The 19983-nt window shown below is 37.2% G+C and overlaps 1 protein-coding gene across 1 annotated transcript in view; it reads right to left on the bottom strand.

Annotated features, from left to right (window-relative positions):
• LOC102835640 (regulating synaptic membrane exocytosis protein 1-like) overlaps positions 1–19983 on the bottom strand; it is a 678398-nt gene that overhangs the window by 316741 nt on the left and 341674 nt on the right. The window contains 1 exon segment of the mRNA XM_006835784.1: positions 2689–3029. Within this exon segment, the coding sequence (XP_006835847.1) occupies positions 2689–3029 (341 nt within the window).

The raw sequence follows: 19983 nt of genomic DNA, 5'->3' as shown, positions 1-19983 counted from the left end.
ACAATCAATACATATTGGCAATCTTTCATTAGTTATCTCATTCTTAAATGTGAGTATACAAATTCGTTAATGTCAGAAAACTAAGTTTTCTTCAATAGAAGAAATTTTTCACTAGGTCATCCGTACCTAAACACTTTTTAGAAGGAAAAAGAAGTCTGAAGCTCAGATTTGCGTTAACTTCCTCAGGCACAAATAAGTGTTTGGATTTTCAAAACAGCTATTCATTCTCTTCTCTCCCTTCATTCCACACCCCACCCCCACCCCCAGACACACGCCATACTTCAGAATATAGTCCACCAGAAGAAAATACTTTTGTTTTATGTATTCTTTCCATCCTATTAAAGGCACTGACAAAGATCAATAGGTAGGTCCATCATTCAATTTCCCTTTCAACCCTTTTTTGTACACTGGAGTGCACCCGAGTCTGAAAAGTTCCAGCAACTATACCAGAAGTTGCAAAGCGTAGACAGATGCGTTGGTTAAGTACTGGTTATGCAACCTTAGGCTTTCTTTTTCTGGGATCCATAGAATAGGTTCATCAGAGGGGAAATAGTTTGAGTGGAAGTCCAAAGGCAGATATCTTTAACCAAAGTCAAGAGAAAAATGCAAGTTGGGTAAAGGTGAAACAATTCTATTATGAGCTAATCAGCTGCTAAGAAAATGTAGTGGGGTCAGTTTGAGGAAGGGCTTGTGTTGTAGGAGAGAAAGGGTAAAATGTTTTAAATGCAGTGGGAAAAGATAAACAGAAGCATAGAAAATTCTGCATAAATCATTTAGATCACATCTATTCTTTGAAATCAGAAGGATCTGTACCTGAGAAGAATTGCATGGATTGCACTGAAAATTTACAGTGTAAGGAGGTATAATTTTAATCATTATAGTTTTCATTAATAAGTGTAATATTGTAAGGCATTTTGTAGCTCATAAAAACATAGTTGCTCTTGTTAAACTTTTAAACATAAATCAGAAGTTACTTTTCCTAAGTTGCTGATAAATAATGCTTATCTTGCAGAGTCATGTGAGGATTAAAGACACCATCATTAAAAATGTTTTATAAAAGGGCAGAGTATTATGAAACTGGGAGTTCTCAAGTCTCCTCTGATTTTTCACTTCACTGACTATGACTTTTCTCATCTCTACCTTTAATTGTTCCATTTCCACTAGCTCCAGCTCACTGTAAAGAAATATTACTAAGTATTCTCCGTTAACTTAGAACAAAAAAACTGCCATTCTTTCCATCTTGTTCCTCTCTGGAGATGCCCAGTTCCTTAGCCTCAACAACCGTTTTCTTATACTTCTCTATACAATGTCCTCAGGGATTTCTTCATGACTTATATAATCAATACAGATATTTGCCCCAACAGTATTTCTCATTTCATCTAAAATGTAAAAAGAAAAAAAGTCTTCTCAGTCCTCATCTTTTTGTGTTCTTTTCTTTGGGTAGGTTTTTACCATATGTAAAAAAATAAAAGAGGTCTGATTTCTTTTTGAAACCTTCATAGTTCTATATTTTTCCTTCTAAGTGATCATCTAATTACCAGTCCCAAACTTACCCCTTCAATATTTTTGTCTCTTCTTCATCCACAACAGTTTGTTGCCAAATGCTTTCAGTTCTATATCCACTGAAGTAGATTTCAAGTCTCCTTATTATCTGCTCTCCATATAACAGATGTATGCTCATTGTCCCTTCCTGAAATGCTCTTTCCTATCTTGTCTGCAGAACTATGGTTCCTAAACTATGAACTTCATGAATACAAGGTCTGTGTCCTCTTTGTTAATATCATTGACCAATACAACCATTTTTTTTTTCAAACGGATCAGTCTTTCAATTAAATTACCTGACCATGTTATTGACCCCATGCTTAAAATCTTCAGTGGCTTTCCATTTTTCCTAGAATAAAATCTGTAAATTCTAACCTAAGAAAAGATCTCATGTGACCTGGCCCATGATGATCTCATCAATCACCTCTCTTTGCACTCATCCCCTCTGTTACATGCACTTCAGGTGCTGCATAGTCCTTGACCCTTCAGGCTACCTGCCTGTGCAAAGACCTGGAGCAAAATAACAATCCTTGCCTGGTTAATTTCTAGTCACCCTTAGTTCAGCATAAAACAAGTGTTCTCCAAACACAACTTCTCTGACAACCTCAACATTCCCTCTAATAGATTAGGTTTCTCCATCTTCTCTCAAAGTACACTTTACAGTAAAGAACTATTTCTATAAATGAATAAGTAATCTGAGAGCTGATCTGAATTCAAGGTTGGAGGTTAGTAATTCAATTGGATGATTTAGCTTATATTTACACCTGTGCGTTAGATGCACTGGTAGCTTAGTGGATTACTAGCTGGACTGTTAACCTCAAGGTCACCAATTCGAATCTACCAGCTGCTCCATGGAAGAAAGATGAGGCTTTCAGCTCCCATAATGATTTACAGCCTCAGAAAACCTACACAGGGTCATTATGAGAAGGAAGTGACATGATGGCACACAACCACTAACACCAAAGAAAAGCTTTTCAACAAAGATCTCCCAAAGAAAGACACAGTCTAAAGGTAGACAAAGCACCTCAGGCCTGTTTTTGTCTTCTTAATAGAAGTTAAATTCTCAATAGATGTTTAATTCTTAAAAATAAACTTGCTATCAAAACCAGACCTTGCCTTTTGCGTATGGAGTTAATAGACTATTACCTCTCTCTTGGAGGTTCACTTCTAGACCTGGATGAAGCCTGTTTCTGTTCAGGCCCCAAAGCTTGCTGTGAGGACTCAGTCCCTTTGCTCCTGTCTGGCTGTGCACTGGAGGGAACAGAATCCTGGCAGAAGGCAGCTGCTGTGCTCAGGGGTGTCTGAGACCGCGACCGCTCTTGGAGTCGTGCTTTCTTTTCTCTTGGTACCTCAGAACCGGCACCAGTAGCTGTATCACTTAGGGTTCCGTCTTGACTTGGCTGCTGAGGGCCACTTCCGAAGAACCACGCCCCAGATTTGGTTAAGATTTCTTGTTGCTTTCGACATAAATTGCATACCCACATAACCTATTTGAGGAAGAGAGAGGGATATCAATTGTCTATGTTGTTTGAAAATAATTTATTTTTAACACATTAAAATAACTGTTAAGGAAAAATGAATAGTTGTCATCTTCCTATATGTGTCTTGTGAAAATAGCCCTTGCACAAGACACAGTCAAGCACATGAATGCCTGGATTGGGATCCATCTGAAACCATAGCACCCTTGGGTGACTACAGAAGAAGATTTTTTTTTCTTCTCTTAGCATCTATAATTCTATGATTCTGAGTTTCCCTTTACCATGTATCCTTCACACTTTGAATGAATGACTCTGAAGTTTCATTAAATACAGATAGTCCTCAACTTAAAAAGCAGTGGAGCTACAATGACCTATGTTTTGTATCTTTTATCATTAGTAATATGTAGTGCATACAGTGCTGCAGCACATCATTTGCCGGTGTTATCATTATGAAATGTTTACTCACAGATGTGCAAAGACTGCATATATATATACAAAGGTACTGAAATGAAAAAAAAGGAGCTATGGTAGTGTCGTGGTTATGAGTCAGACTGCTAACTGCAAGGTCAGCAGTTTGAAATTACCAGCTGTTCTGTGGGAGAAAGACAAGGTTTTCTGCTCCTATAAAGATTTACAGTCTTGGAAACCCTATACAGGTTTGCTGTGAGTCAGAACCAACTCCACGGCAAACCATCACTACCACTGATAATAAAATGCAATAATAAACCTCAAAAAGTATTTGACTTAATTAGACTATGTCTTGTTACAAGAACTTACTTGTAATGGACTAGACACAACAGACTCTCATCATAAGTTGGGGACTACCATATTATATCTGTTAGTAAAGATGTTCTAAGTAGGTCAGTTGATTGATTAGAAAATGGCAAACACTATAAAGAGCAAAATATTAATATTTATGTACCTAAACCTCAGAAGTCTAAGGAGTTTACAAGATTTATGTCTTCTCAAAAATCATCTATTAATAAAGTCAGTATTAAAAAATACTCATATGAAACAATAACAGCTAAAAGGTAGACACGAAAGAAAAGGCCAACCTGCATATTTTCTCTAATTAATTGGTAATACACTGATGTCATTCATTTTATGCTATAAAATGTAACTTTCCATGCACATATTATACTAAAGCAATTACTTGAGGCTGGGTTTATTCATACATAACTACTCTGACGAAATGTTTCCATTAGGAAAGTTATTTTGGAACAGTAATTTAGAAACATACCTGCTGATAAACCTTAAGATATCACCGCTTAAGATAAATCTATTTATCTATACTCCTCTTAGTGACATTTAAAATCAATATAATAAGGAGAGTAATGATGATAGTAAGAAGTAATGAATAATGATAACAGCATTTTTTACCAACCATAAACAGGGTGTGTGGAGGCAGCATCTGACCTCTTTTTACTTCGCCAGATGGGAAGAGAATCAACCCAAGGCCAATTCCTAAGAAAGCTGAGGTCAGACATGCCTCTCTACCCTCTTTCCTTCTTTATCATTTCTGACATCAATTCTCCATCCCACAACATTCTCTACTTCTCTGCTGGGTTCATTACAATGGCCACACAGAGCTCTGACCAGACTCAAGATCCTAAAGTTTATTAGGAAAGTCACCAGAAATGCTCAGGGCACAGTTCTTCCAGTCAGGACAGCCTCTTCTCAGCTGTGTCCACAGGCAGGTCTCTCTCTGGCACTTGGCTCTGAGCCTTGCCTGTATCCTGCTCAGGCAATTTTACAAAGCTTTTTCAGGGCTACTGATACATGCCCAAAGGAACTCCACTCCAATATAATCCTCCATTTGTTGGCACTAAGTTTTAGCTCCATGAGTCAGCAAAGCTAGCTTTCCCAAATAAGTACCTGGAGACATCCCACAAGCAAGCTTCTTGCTCATTCCAGGCACCGGGAGGCTCAATGCTCTGTCTGTACTTCACATAGCAAATATAGATACCAGAATCCTTATTGGACACTTCTTAAAATATATCCAGTACTTCTTCTTCTTTGTAATATAATTTCTTCTCATTTCAGTTGCCTTCCTCTGAATACACTTCAGTTTGCCTTTTTATTTCAGAACCGGTGCCCCCAGAAAATTCTAATTACCAAACTCTTAAGTTCTCCTTTCACAAATACTGACTCAGTCATCAATTACTCAAATATGTTACAAGGACAAATAAATTATGAATGTACTAAGTGAGAAACAACATGGTACAGTGGCGTAGTTACCTAGAGCTGCTACAATAGAAGTAACATGAGTGGATAGCTTTAACAAACTTAATTTTACTTTTTCATACTTTAAGGGCCAAGAAGTCCAAATTCAGGGTGCCAGTTCTAAGGGAAAGCTTTCTCTGTCAACTCTGAGGGAAGTTTCTTATTCTTTGGCTCCTAGGTGATCTTCAAGTGTCTCCTGCTAACTCTTCTTTCCCTTGAAAGTTTAATATCTTTTATATCTCTTTTATAAGAGAAAGATTTAAAACAAACCTCCCACCAATCTTGTCTAATTATCTTAACAAAGGCCATCTATTGTCAAATAAAATCATAATCCCAGGCATTGAGGCTAAGGTTTATGAGTTCAATCCATAACATTCCACATTTGCCACCCCCCATATTCTTTTACTTGCAAAATTCATTCATTCTATCACATTATCTCAAAAGTCTTAAATCAGTTCCAAGTCTAAAATCTTATCTTCCAAATCATCTAAATCAATATGGGTAAGATGCTAGGTATATTCCATCCTGGGACAAAATTCCTCTTCATTTGGGAATATGTAAAATCTAGACTACAAATATTCGAAGATTGAGTCAAAAAAGTATTGCTGTGAAATCGTAGACACATTTTTAAATAACAACAAATCAAAATGTGAACCTATTGTTCTTGACATATCCTCCATGTAGGTCTATCTACCTCTAAATGCTTGGTTTCCATTCCTCTAGCCCTTCCTGGAAGAATTCTGCACTCTTCAGTTTACATGAAGTCAAAATGGAAGTTATAGCACCTTCAAGGGCCTCCAATTGTGCTCCTTGTAAATGTTCTATGGGTTTGAGGAACAACAATAACAAAAAATGATGGGGCAAGATCAGAGCTGTAAGGTAGATTGAATAATATATCCTAACAAAATATTAGTAGGACAGTCCTTGTTATACTCAAAGAATGAGCAGAAGCATCATCGTGATGGGAAAGAAAACTTCCTGGACACAACTTTTCTGGCCTTTTCCTCACCAATGCAGTTTTCAATTTTCTTAAAACTTCATAATAAGCCCCCATGACAGTCCCGTGTCCTTTAAGACAATATATGAAGATTACACCTTCAGACCACCAAAAACAGATACCGTAATCTTTTGAGCTGATTTCTCTGCCTTGAACTGACCCGGCAGATACCCTTGGAAGCCAGTGTTTTGATTGGACTTTTTTTGAAGGATTTTTTGGAACAAGACTAGGACATTTGGATTACTGAGAGAAGTTGTCTGCTGCCATCTCCTCAGCAAGCTATCCAAAGTTCATCAGTTACAAGTTCTACTTTCCACCGAACATTTTGAACATAATTCAGACAAGTTATTGTCCAATCACAAGTCCATATTTTATTTTTCTTTCAGTCTCAGCAGAAGCACATTTCTACCAACATTATGTTGTTGGTGCTATATGTATTCTCTAAAACAATAGAGAATTTCTTTATAGCTCTCCTCTTCCTTCTGAGCCCTCACCAGAATTGCTGTTGATCTCCATAATTCTACCAACAGTCTCATCACGGCAATTTTGACTTTTACCATTGTTGTTGTTAAGTGCCGCTGAGTCCTTGTATAAGGTATCTATCTGTAGAGTGGCTGGTGGTTTGAACCACCAAACTTGAGGTTATCCTACTGTATCAAACTTGTGGTTATCCTACTATATCACACAAAACATGTATCCACAGTTTAGATATCTATTAGAATCAAATCCCATTCTTCTAGCACCAAATGCTATCTTAGTTATTTAGTGCTGTTACAAAAGAAATATCACAAGTTGTTGGCTTTAACAAACAATTGTATTTCCTCACAGTTTAGGGTGCTGGCTCTACAGGAAGGCTTTCTCTGTGTCAGCTCTAGAGAAAGCTCCTTTCACATTCGCGATCTGCATGTAGGTTGGCATGTGCATTCCCCATCTTGCTTCTTTTACTTGCCTGTTTAGTCTCTTTTATGCAGATTTGATTATGAGCAAAATCGGTTTCTAAATATATCTTTAAGTAGAATTTGTAGTTAAGTCATAACAGGTGTTTATTTTTCTTATTTAGGTTTAGTTTAGTGCAAGAAAAGGCAGGAAGTCTATTCAATGACTTGAAAACAGCACATGCAAGTGAAGGTTATTGTGAGGAAAAATTTGTTGCAATGAGGATAGGTTGGATGGTTTCAAAGTGATGGTAAATTTACATATTCTTAAAGGGCAAGTAGAAGTCATCAGTTAGTGGGAAGTCTGTATCTTAGGGACTGCCTAGATCTTACAAGACACAGACATAAAACACACCAGGCATTAACCTGTCTCATTAACCCAACAGAGACAACTCATTCCCAAATGGAATTATTACCACAAGCATAGAAATTAGGATTTACAACATAAAATTTGGAGGACACAATTTAACCCCTGACAGACAGTAAAAGAAGAAGCCTTGTTTGCTTGGGAGAGAGAAAAAAAGTACTGAAAACATGTAGAAGGATAAAAAGAAATGAATAACTATTTAATAACTAGAACTACAGACTAAGACAATGTAAAAATAAAAAAAGAGAATAACAAGAAAAAGGGGGGGAAAGAAAAATATTGCAGACGAACGGTTAAGAATTTCTTTTCAAGCAAGAAAAAGGAAATGATACTACAGAAAATACTAACACTAAAGAGAAACACTGCTACAAAGGTTTAAGATTAATAAAGCATAACTTATTCCTTTAGACTTCCCTAGGTCATAAAATGAGGGCAATTATGCCCACAAAAGCAGCTACACAACTTATTACAGTTGATATTGTTGTTGTTGTTATGTGCCATCGAGTCGGTTCCGACCCATAGCGACCCTGTACAGGGTTTCCGAGGGTGTAAATCTTTACGGGAGTAGAAAGCCTCATCTTTCTCCCGCGGAGCGGCTGGTAGTTTCGAACCGCTGACCTTAAGGTTCGCAGCCCAATTCGTAACCACTACGCTACCAGAGCTCCTACAGTTGATATTACTGTATTCCAATTTGCTAAGATGCTATACGATGGCACTTCCAACAACAACAGCAAATTCACATTTACTAAACAGAGGACATATTAAAGCTGTAAAATATTTCATTTTACTTGGATCCATAATCAACACTCATGGAAGCAGCACCAATAAATCAAATGATATATTACAGTAGGTAAATCTGTTACAAAAGACCTCTTTAAGGTGTTAAAGAGCAAAACGTCACTTTGAGAAGTAAATAATTTTATTTGTATTCACCTCATATGCATGCAAAATCTGGGCAATGAATAAAGAAGACCACAGAAGAATTAATGCATTTGAATTATGGTATTGGTTAAGAACATTGAAAGTTCCATGCCAAAAGAACACATAAATCTGTCTTGGAAGAATTGTAGCTAGAATGTTCCTTGGAAGGAAGAATGGTGAGACTTTGTCTCATATACTTTGGACTTGTTATTAGGAGGAATCAGTCGCTGGAAAAGGACATCATCATGCATGGCAAAGTAGAGGGTCACTTAAAAAAAAAAGAGGAAGACCCCCCTCAATGAGATGGGTTGTGATAGTGGCTGCCACAATGAGCTCAAAAATGACTATTTTGATTATGGCCTAGGACCAGGCAGTGTCTTGTTCTGTTGTGCATAGGGTCTCTATGAATACAAAATGATTCAAAGGCACCTAACAACAAATTCAACAAGATGTTAAACAAGATGAACAATTCATTTCATAAGGCTGTATCAAAATAAAAGATTTATGAAACTCACCTTCAATTTAAAATGAATCCCAAATAAGACTATTTATTCTACAGTGTCTAACCACCACTTGGACTTCATAAATAATTTCCCGAAAAGTTCTGACATGGGCACATCAAAGATAACATTATAAAAGACAATCCTCCAGGGTCACGCTTTGGTGAACAGTGACATTAAGTATACTCTGGACAGAAATCTAGATGGGAACATTTAATATTTCTTCTTTGGTTGGTTCTTTAGCTGACAGGATAGTGATAAGAAGCTCCAAAATAATGTAACTTAGGACAATTGGTATGAAACTTTGTCTATGTAGTATCAACTAAGTAGATGCTAAATTTGCATTAATTAGACACAATAAGAAAAACATTGCTCATCATCAAAAGTAGGCCATATTTTACAAAAATATTTGAGGTGATTTAGGATCTGAGGAACTAGTGTTTAAGGAACTTGGCTGTTAACCAAGAAGTCAGTGGTTTAAACCCACCAGCCACACGATGGAAGAAAGATGAGGCAGTGCGATTCTGTAAAGGTTTCATCCTTGGAAACCATATGGTGAGATCTACTCTGTTCTACAGGGTCACTATGACAGCGAGATTTTAGGATACATATGCATTTCTTTTAATGTCATGCAGAAAAACATAATAAAATCTACAATTTTATAAAGGTTGGAGTGGAGCTAAATGACAAGGAAAAAGGGAGCATAATAATTATTGATACTAGGGAAAAGGAGACTCTTCACTTTATTGCACATCTGAATTTATTATTATCCCATTTTGATTACTTTTTATTTGTGTTAGAAAAACAAGCCAGCAGAAAGTACTATTATTTAGGTATGTTACAAATTTTAAATATGTAAAGCATTGCTATAAGATTAATACTTTTATTAACATATATTGATTATTATTAGTTACAGTTAAATTTTATAATTCATTTAATGTCAAGCATAATTTATTTAAAATATTATAAGTAATAGGTAAGAAGAAGCAACATTGTTATTATGAGCGGTCATAGAATCTACCTGTCTCTTGTGACCCATGCACCGAGGGTTTTTATTGGCTGCTTTTTGAAAACTGATAACCAGGTCTTGCTTTCTAGTCTACCATAGTCTGGAAGCCCCACCAAAATATGTTCATCACTACAAAAATACTCAACCTCCACTGAAAGGTGCACAGGCCAGGAACTGAATCTGGGTCTCCTACAAGGAAGGCAAAATTTCTACTGCTCACTGAACCACCAATGTCCTTGTCAATAGTCCAGGTAGTATTGACAATCATAGCAGTGGTGGTCATGACATATGTATTTTAAATATATATTTTTAAACACTGCATATCTATATGTATCACTAATTTTGTATATTTTTAATATTTAATGAAAACATTCATTCCAAATTTTCCTGGTCAATGTTCAACCATTTCAAGACATACATATGATCCAGAGCCAATGATACTGAAGGAAGAAGTCCAAGATGCATTGAAAGCATTGGCAAAGAACAAGCCTCCAGGAATTGATGGAATATAAATAGAAATATTTTAATAAACTGATGTAGCACTGGAGGCACTCATTCATCTATGCCAAGAAATATGGAACACAGTTACCTTGCCAAGTGATTTGAATAGATCCATATTTGTGCCTATTCCAAAGAAAGGTGGCCCAACAGAATATGGAAATCATTGGACAATAGTATCATTATCACATGCAAGTAAAATTTTGCTAAAGATCATTCAAAAACAGTTGCAACCACACATTGACAGAGAACTTTCAGAGGTTCTAGCCGGATTCAGAAGATTGATGTCAGATTACCTTGGCTGAAAGCATAGACTATCAGAAAGATGTTTTCCTCTGCTTTATGGACTATGAAAAGTTATTGATTGTGTGGATCATGACAAGATATGGACAACATTGGGGTGAATGAGTATTCCAGAACACTAAATTGTGTTCATGAGGAACCGGTACATAGACCAACAGATAGTTGTCCAAACAGAACACAGGAACACTGAATGGTTTAAAATCAGGAAATGTGTGTGTCAGGGTTTCACCATACTTCTTCAATTTGTATGCTGAGCAAATGATCTGAGAAGCTGGATTATATGAAGTAAAACATGGCATCAAGATTGGAGGAAGATTCAAACAACCTGCGATATGCAGATGATACAAACTTGCTTCCTGAAAGTGAAGAGGATTTCACTAATTTACTGATGAAGATGAAAGATCTCAACATTCAGTATGGTTTCCACCTCAGCGTAAACAAAACAAAAATCCTCACCACAGGATAAATAAACAACATCAACAAGAACTGAAAAACATTTGAAGTTGTCAAACACTTCATTTTTCTCAGATCAACCACCAACACTCATGGAAACAACAGTCAAGAAATTAAAGCGTAGTGGTTACGAATTGGGCTGCGAACCTTCAAGATCAGCAGTTCAAAGTTACCAGCTGCTCTGCGGGAGAAAGATAAGGCTGTCTGCTCCTGTAAAGATTTACAGCCTTGGAAATCCCGTACAGGGTTGCTATGGGTTGGAATCGACTAGATAGCACTTAACAAGAACAACAACATTGCATTGGGCAAATCTGCTGCACAAGACCTCTTTAAAGTGTTCTAGAGCAAAGATGTCAGCTTGAGAACTAAGGTGCGCCTGATCCAAGCCATGTTGTTGTTGTTGTTAAGTGCCTTCCAGTCGGTTCCGACCAATAGCGACCCTGTACAGGGTTTCCGAGACTGTGAATCTTTACGGGAGCAAAAAGCCTCATCTTTCTCCCGCTGACCGGCTGGTAGTTTCAAACTGCTGGCCTTAAGGTTCGCAGCCCGACTCGTAACCACTACGCTACCAGAGTCATATGACCCAGCAATTCCACTCCTAAGAATATTGTTGGTAGGTGCTGTCAAGTCATTTCCAACTCATAGCAACCCTTTATAGGGTTTCCGAGGAGCAGCTGGGGAGTTTCAACCAATGACTTTACGGATCAAACTGACCTTGCAGTCCAGTGCTTATCCTACAGCGCCACACCAGAACTGGAGTTGGGTAAGGGGGGGGCGGGTAGAATGGGGAGTCACTGCTAAAGAAGCAATGAAATTCTGCTAATGGAAACAATTGGACGCGAACTGTGATGACAACTACACACGTGGTGAATGCGATCAATTTCACTGAATTGTGTACTTAACACTGATTGAAGTGACAGGGTTTTTGGTGATATGTATTTTATCACAACAAAAAATATGAGTACAGTGAATCTCTTGTCCAATTAAAAAAAAAAAACTGACAGGAAAAAGTAAAAGTTCCATTTACTAAAAATGTTACCTCTCAATCTCTGTTTTTATATAAATTATCAACACCATCAAGTTTACCAATAAAAAAAGAAGTTGGTTATATTAAACTTTGCAAATATATAGTATTTTAATAGAGTATTGTTTTCATATTTTTCAACATAGATCATTCTAAACATCATGTATATATACAAAAATAAGCCAAATGCAAAGAAGTAACCAATTATGTATGCTTATGATTTTTTCTCTTTGAATTAAGCATTATTCTTGCTTGCTTTTAGAAATAATTCAGAAGGTGTGAAACCTTCCTTAACAGATTTTTTTAAAAAATGGGATAAACATAACTATTTCTAGAAAAAAATGTATTTGCACACATACACACATAAAAACACATACCTTTTAGAGATTGCACCATACAGGAATTAAAACTTGATTAGACACCCTGGGATATTTTTCCAAACTAATCTAAATTAAAACAGTTCTTTACAATAACTTAACAATTCATAGATGTTAAGCAACCAAGTACAAATTCAGATGAAAGATTATTGTGGTACAATATAGCGTCTCAAAACGTCATGCCATATACCAGGAAAATAAAGAACAATTAATAAATGATGAGGAAAAGTTTATTCTGAACTTTTGCTATAGCACTTTATGTCTTTTCCATTTAATGAATATTTAAGCAATACTAAATAAACCATTTCATAAAATTACATGATAGTTTTACCTACAAAAATAAAAAATAAAGTATTTCTGTAGGGCAAGTTTTAGACTGCTGACTGCAAAATCAGCTATTCAAACCCACCACTCATTCCTCCACTTAAACCCTATACCAGGTCTCTCTAGGTCAGAACTATAACAATAGCAATGTGTATGTATGTGTATATATATTTTTATGTAAATATAAATTTACAGAGAACTCCATGAATAAAAGTGAGTTTGGAAAAAAAAAAAAAAAGGTATTCGGGTGGAATGAAATGTTTATACGCCCAGACCTCCAGAACAAAAGAAAAGTGCTTTAGATCTACACTTATTGATGTTGCTAAGATGATCCATGACAGGGAGAAATAATTGTTATAATAAAACAAGTGCCTTGCTTATAAGAATCCATGTGAAATGTGTAGTATCATAGCAGAATAAATAGTAGCATGAAGACTTTATATAAAAAGATGGAAAGTATCCTGTGATTAATGTTTAATGATCCCTGATAGTGCTGTGGGTTAAGCATGGGCTGCAAACCACAAAGTGAATGGTTCAAACCCACCAGCTGTTTCATAGGTGACAGATGAAGCCATCTGCTACTGTAAAGGTTTATAGTCAGAATTTCCATATAGGGTCGCTATTAGTCAGGATCCACTAGATGGTAATCGGTATATTTTATATGTAAATTTTTGTATTGATTTTAATTATAGTACTTTGTCAAAAATCATTACATTACCATTTATAAAACTGTCAAAAAGACAAATACTGTAAAAACCCTACTGTGTGAAACCTACAGAATAGATATAGCCATAGAACTATAGTGGCTATTAGGTACTGCAGAGCAAGAGGAAATTGGGAGTTATTACTGAAGGGGTGCTGACTTTCTAGTTGTTGTTATTCAGTGCCATTGAGTTGCTCCTGACTCAGAGTGACCCTGTATAGGGTTTCTGAGGAGTAGCTGGTGAACTTGAATCACCAACATTGCTGTTCAAACTGACCTTTGTGGTCCAGTGCTTATTCTACAAGGCCATTTTGTTAATGGATAGTTGTTAACGGTAGAACAACAAGAAAAACATAAGTAACACTACAGAATTAAACACTCAAAAATGGTTAAAAAGGCAAAAAAAATAAAGTAAAAAAAGAAGAAATAGAAAATAAAAAGATAGTAAATCTAAATATAAATTTAATATCAGTTACATAGGAGTCCTGGTGTAGTGCTGAAAGATAAGCACTGGACTGCTAACTGAAGGTTTGTGGCTCAAACCCACCAGCTGCTCCTCAGAAACCCTATACAGGGTCACTATGAGTTGGAACCTACTTGAAAGCACTTAACAACATCATAAAGGAGCTCTGGTAGCATGGTGGTTACGAATAGGGCTGCGAACCACAAGGTCAGCAGTTTGAAACTACCAGCTGCTTTGCGGGAGAAAGATGAGGTATTCTGCTCCCATAAAGATTAACAGCCTCGGAAACCCTGTGCAGGGTCGCTTTGAGTCGGAACCGACTCCACAGCACATAACAACAACAACATCATCATAGACTGTAATAACCAAAGGTTCCAGTTAAAAGAAAAAATATCATCAGACCGGACTGAATGAAAAAACATATCCTAACTTTTGTTAATTAAAGAGACACTTCTTGAATAGAAGACTACAGAAAGATTAAAGTGAAGAGAGAGTTAAAGAAATACTAGCCATAATAAATCTAATGTAATTTTAGTTCAGACAAAGCAGACTTAATGAAAGAAACCTTACTAGAGATATAAATGGGCAATTTATTATGATAAAAAGTAATTCATATAAAATACTTTAAATTCTAATTCATATTAATTAATAACAACATTAATATACATAAAGCAGAACTTGATAAATGGAAAAAAAGAGACAAATTTATACAAAGAATTAAACACAGCTCTAGTAACTGACCCACACTACTAGTCTGTCAGCAAGTCAAGTGGTGGCTTGTATGTTACTGTGATGCCAGAAGCTATGTCACTGGAATTTTAAATACCAGCACAGTCACCCACGGTGGACAGGTTTCAGCAAATTTTTCAGACTATGACAGTGACAGACTAAACTGAAATGTTGGTCACTGAAAACCTTTTGAGTAGCAGTGAAACATTGTCAGATATAATGACGAAAGATGAGACCCCCAGGATGGAAGTCACTCAGAATGCAACTGGGGAAGAACTGCCTCCTCAAAGTAGAGCTGTCCTGAATGACAGGGATGGGGCAAAGCTTTTGGGAAGTTCATCTGCTGACGGGGCTCAACTCAAAATGAGAATAAACATCCATTAATAATGTGGAATGTACAAAGTATGAAACTAGGAAAATCAGAATTTATCAAAAATGAAATGGTTGCTTGGCTGGTTGGTTATGTGCCATGGAGTATGTTCCAACTCATAGCAATCCTGTATATCCAAGTCTGTAAATCTTTGCTAGAGCAGAAAACCTCATCTTTCTCCCATGGAACAGCTGGAAGTTGTGAACTACTGACCTTAAGGTTAGCGGCCCAATTTGTAAACACTATGCAACCAGAGCTCCACAAAATGAAATGGAACGCATAAAGATCAGTATCTTAGGCATTGGTGAGCTGAAATGGACTAGTACTGACAATTCTGAATCAGCCAATCATATGACTTAATACACTGGGAAAGACAAAGTTGAATAGGAATAACATCAAATTCATTATCAAAAATAGCATTTCAAGATCTATCTTGAAGTATCATGTTGTCTGCAATAAGATAATATCCATACATCTACAAGGAAGATCATTTAATACTACCATTATGCAAGTTTATAAACCAACCACTAAATTCAGTTATGATGAACTAGAAGAATTCTACCAACTTCTTCAGTGTGAAATTCATCAAATATGCAACCAGGATATGTGGATAATTACTGGTAATTGGAATGCATGAGTTGGAAACAAAGAAGAAGGATCAGCAGTTGGAAAACAACGCCTTAGTGATAGAAATGATGCTGAATATTGAAATACCTTTTGCAACAACATAAACAACAATGATATATGTGGATCTTCCCAGATGCATACACAGGAATCAGACTGACATCTGTGGGAAGAAACAATCGAGATGTTCAATATCATCAGTCAAAACAAGTCCAGGGGCCAACTCCGGGACAGATCACCAATTGTTCATATGCAAGTTCAGGCTGAAAAAATATCCCATGAGAACCAACATAAGACCTTGAGTATATCCACCTTAATTTAGAAACTATCTCAAGAACAGATTTGATGCACTAGACACTAATGACCGAAAAACAAGAGAGTTGTGGGATGACATCAAGAACATTAGACATGAAGAAGGCAAAAGGTCATTCAAAGGACAGGAAAGAAAGAAACGACCAAAGAGATTCTGAAATTTGCTCTTGAGTATAGAGAAGCTTACATGACTGAAAGTAATGAGGAAGCAAAAGAGCTTGAACAGAAATTTCAAAGACTAGCTTGAGAAGACAAAGTCAAGTATTATAATACGATCTGCAACTCAATGTTTCTCAAGTTAAAAGAACTGAACAGAAAATTGGAGCCTACAGTTGCAATACTGAAGGATTCTATGGGCAAAATATTGAATGACACAGGAAGTATCAAAGGAAGATAGAAGGAAGGTATAGTTGCTGAACCAAAAAGAGTTGTTGATGCTCAACTGTTTCAAGAAGTAGCATATGATCAAGAATCAAAGGTATTCAAGGAAGAAGTCCAGCCTGTATTGAAGGCATTGGCAAAAAACAAGACTCCAGAAATCGACTCAATGGCACTTAACAACAACAAACATATACCTATCTGGGATGGCTGGAAACTGGGTCAAGAGGGTGAGTTTGGTTACAAGCCTGAAGGGTGGTTGAAGGCCATAGTTTTGGTTTCCCCTAGTCAATCATACATTGACAGAGAACTTCCGGAGGTTCAAGCTGGATTCAGAAGAGGCCATGGAACGAGAGATATCATTGCTGATGTCCGATGGATCTTGGCTGAAAGCAGAGAATATCAGAAGGATGTTTACCTGTGCTTTATTGACTACGCAAAGGCTTTCGATTGTGTGGATCATGACAAGCTATGGACAACACTGAGAAGTATGAGTATTCCAGAACACTTAATTGTACTTCTAAGAAATCTGTACCTAGACCAAGAAGCAGTTGTTCGAACAGAACATGGGAACACTGAATGTTTTAAAATTGGGAAAGGTGTGAGACAGGGTTGTATTCTTTCACCATACTTATTCAACTTGTATGCTGAGCAAATAATCCGAGAAGCTGGGTTATATGAAGAAAAACCTGGCATCAGGATTGGAGGAAGACTCATTAACAACTTGCGATATGCAGATGATACAACCTTGATCGCTGAAAGTGAAGAGGACTTGAAACATTTACTTATGAAGATTAAAGAGCACAGCCTTTGATATGGATTACATCTCAATATCAGGAAAACAAAAATCCTCACCACTGGACCAATAAACAACATTCTTATCAATGGAGAAAAGATTGAAGTTGTCAAGGACTTCATTCTTCTTGGATCAACTATCAACACTTGCGGAAGTAGCAGTCAAGAGATCAGACGACGTATTGCACTGGGCAAATCTGCTGCACAGGAACTTGTTAAAGTGCTGAAGAACAGAGATGTCAGCTTGAGGACTAGGGTGCGCCTGACCCAGGCCATTGTGTTTTCAATAGCCTCATATGGATGCGAAAACTGGACAATGAATAAGAGGATCGTAGAAGAATTGATGCCTTTGAGTTGTGGTGTTGGAGGAGAATACTGAAAGTGCCATGGACTGCCAAAAGAACCAATAGATCTGTTTTGGAAGAAGTGCAGCCAGAGTGCTCCTTGGAGGCCAGGATGGCTAAGCTTCGTCTCTCCTACTTTGGACATATTGTCCAGAGGAAACAATCGTTGGAGAAGGATGTCATGCTGGGTAGGGTGGAGGGTCAGAGAAAAAGAGGAAGACCCCCAACGAGATGGATCAGCCAGGTGGCATCATTGATGGACTCAAGTGTGGCAGCGGTAGTGAGGTTGGCCCAAGATCGGACATTGTTTCGTTCTGCTGTGCATGGGGTCGCTATGAGTCGGTTCCGACTTGATGGCACCTGACAACAACAACAACAACAGTCTCTTTCTGACCAGTAAAATACTGGAGGAACAAGAAAACTATAAAGAGCTGCAAAAGACCACTTTAAAATCTTCATTAGCAAAAGTGTCACTCTGAGAACAAAGATGTGCCTGACCCAAACTATGTTTTTTCAATCTCTTCATATGCATGCATGTGAAAAATGAAAATGAATAAGGCATACTGAATAAGAACTGATACATTTGAATTATGGTGTTGGTGAAGAATATTAAATAAACCATGGTTTTCTAGAAGAACAAATTAATCTTTTTTGGAAGAAGTACAGCCAGGATGCTCCTTAGAAGTGAGAACAATTAGACTTCAGATCACATATTTTGAGCATGTCATCACAAGGAATCTCTGGAGAAGGAAACACTTGGCAAAGGAGAAGGTCAGCAAAAAGGAAGAAAACATTCAATTATGGAATGACACAGTGGCTGCAACAATGAGGTCAAACAGCAACTATTGTGAGGATGGGGTAATACCAGGAAGTGTTTCATTCTGTTAAACATATGGTCACTATAAGTTGGAATCAACCTGATGGCACCTAACAACAGCAACAATCTTATCTCATTCAGGTGGGTTTGTGTCTGTGTGTGAGGAATAAATAACTTTATGTTTGTAAATCATTTAGAATTATGCCTTTGCTGTCATTGTTGTTGTTAAGTGTCATTGAGTAGGTTCCGACTCATAGAGACCCTCTATAGGGTTTACAATGATTAACTGGTAACTTTGAACCACTAAGTTTGTGGTTCAAACCTACCTTGAAGTCCAGTGCTTATCCCTCAGTGCTATGCCTGGAACATAGTAAATGCTATAAAAATATTTGTTAAGCAAATAAAATAGAGCTTTAAAAAAGAACATTTCCTACCCAATCCATACTGTGCTTCCTTAAGTAAAAAACCTGTTTTATATGTGTTGTTGTTGTTGTCAAGTGCCGTTGAGTGGATTCCAATCCATAGCGACCCTGTACAGGGTTTCCAAGGAGCAGCTGGTGAGCTTGAAACACCGACCTTGCAGTTCAAATGACTTTGCAGTCTGATGTGTTAGCCCACAGCCTCACACCAGCATATTATTACAGAGAGGAAAAAAAAGAGCATGATGATTGAGATAGAGATGGCCACAACAACAATGAAGATAGAGACAGAGAAAGAGCAAGAGACAAATGAGAAGAGGAGACCTGAGGAAGTGAGAGGAAAAGGGAAGGGAAAGGAGGGAAGGAAAGGAGAGAGGTTTCTCTTCTTAGTTACTGTAGAAGAGAATTTAAGATCATAAATCTGTATAACAATGGCATGGATTAGCCTCTGTTGTAAGGAAGAAGTTTTCTGAAAGTTATTGTTGTTACGTGCTATCTAGTCAGTTCCGACTCATAGCAACCCCGTGTAGGGTTTCCAAGGAACTGCTGGTGAGGTTGAACTGCCAACTTTGCGGTTCAAATTGACCTTGTGGTCCAGTGCTTATTCTACAGCACCACACTAGGACTCCTTACTGAAAGTAATATCAATTGCGAGCCACATAATCAAGACTGTGTATTTTTCTTTCCTATAAAGAATATTTTCAGCTCATTAATCTGAGCAGGGTGTGTATCAAAAAACCTTTCCCAAGAAACCTTCTTTATAACTTTGAAACTCTGAAACTGCATCGTTCTACTTCTATCTTGATTCAGCTGGTTAGAACAGAATATATGCCTTAACAATGTTAAGTGCTTGAATGGTTTCAGATATCCAAGAACAAAATGATTTTCATTTGGATTTATGTCCACCTGAACCTAATATAACAATAATTTTGGCTGTCATTGTTAGGTTCCTAAGCAAGAGTATTGTTGTGGCGCTGTGGTTTATGCGTCAGACTGCAAAGTCATTTGAACTGCAAGGTCAGTGGTTCAAGCTCACCAGCTGCTCCTTGGAAACCCTATACAGGATTGTTATGGGTCG

Source organism: Chrysochloris asiatica, unplaced genomic scaffold (assembly GCF_000296735.1).
Source record: "Chrysochloris asiatica unplaced genomic scaffold, ChrAsi1.0 scaffold00019, whole genome shotgun sequence".
Lineage (NCBI taxonomy): Eukaryota > Metazoa > Chordata > Mammalia > Afrosoricida > Chrysochloridae > Chrysochloris > Chrysochloris asiatica.
This window is presented reverse-complemented; position numbering and strand designations above follow the sequence as displayed.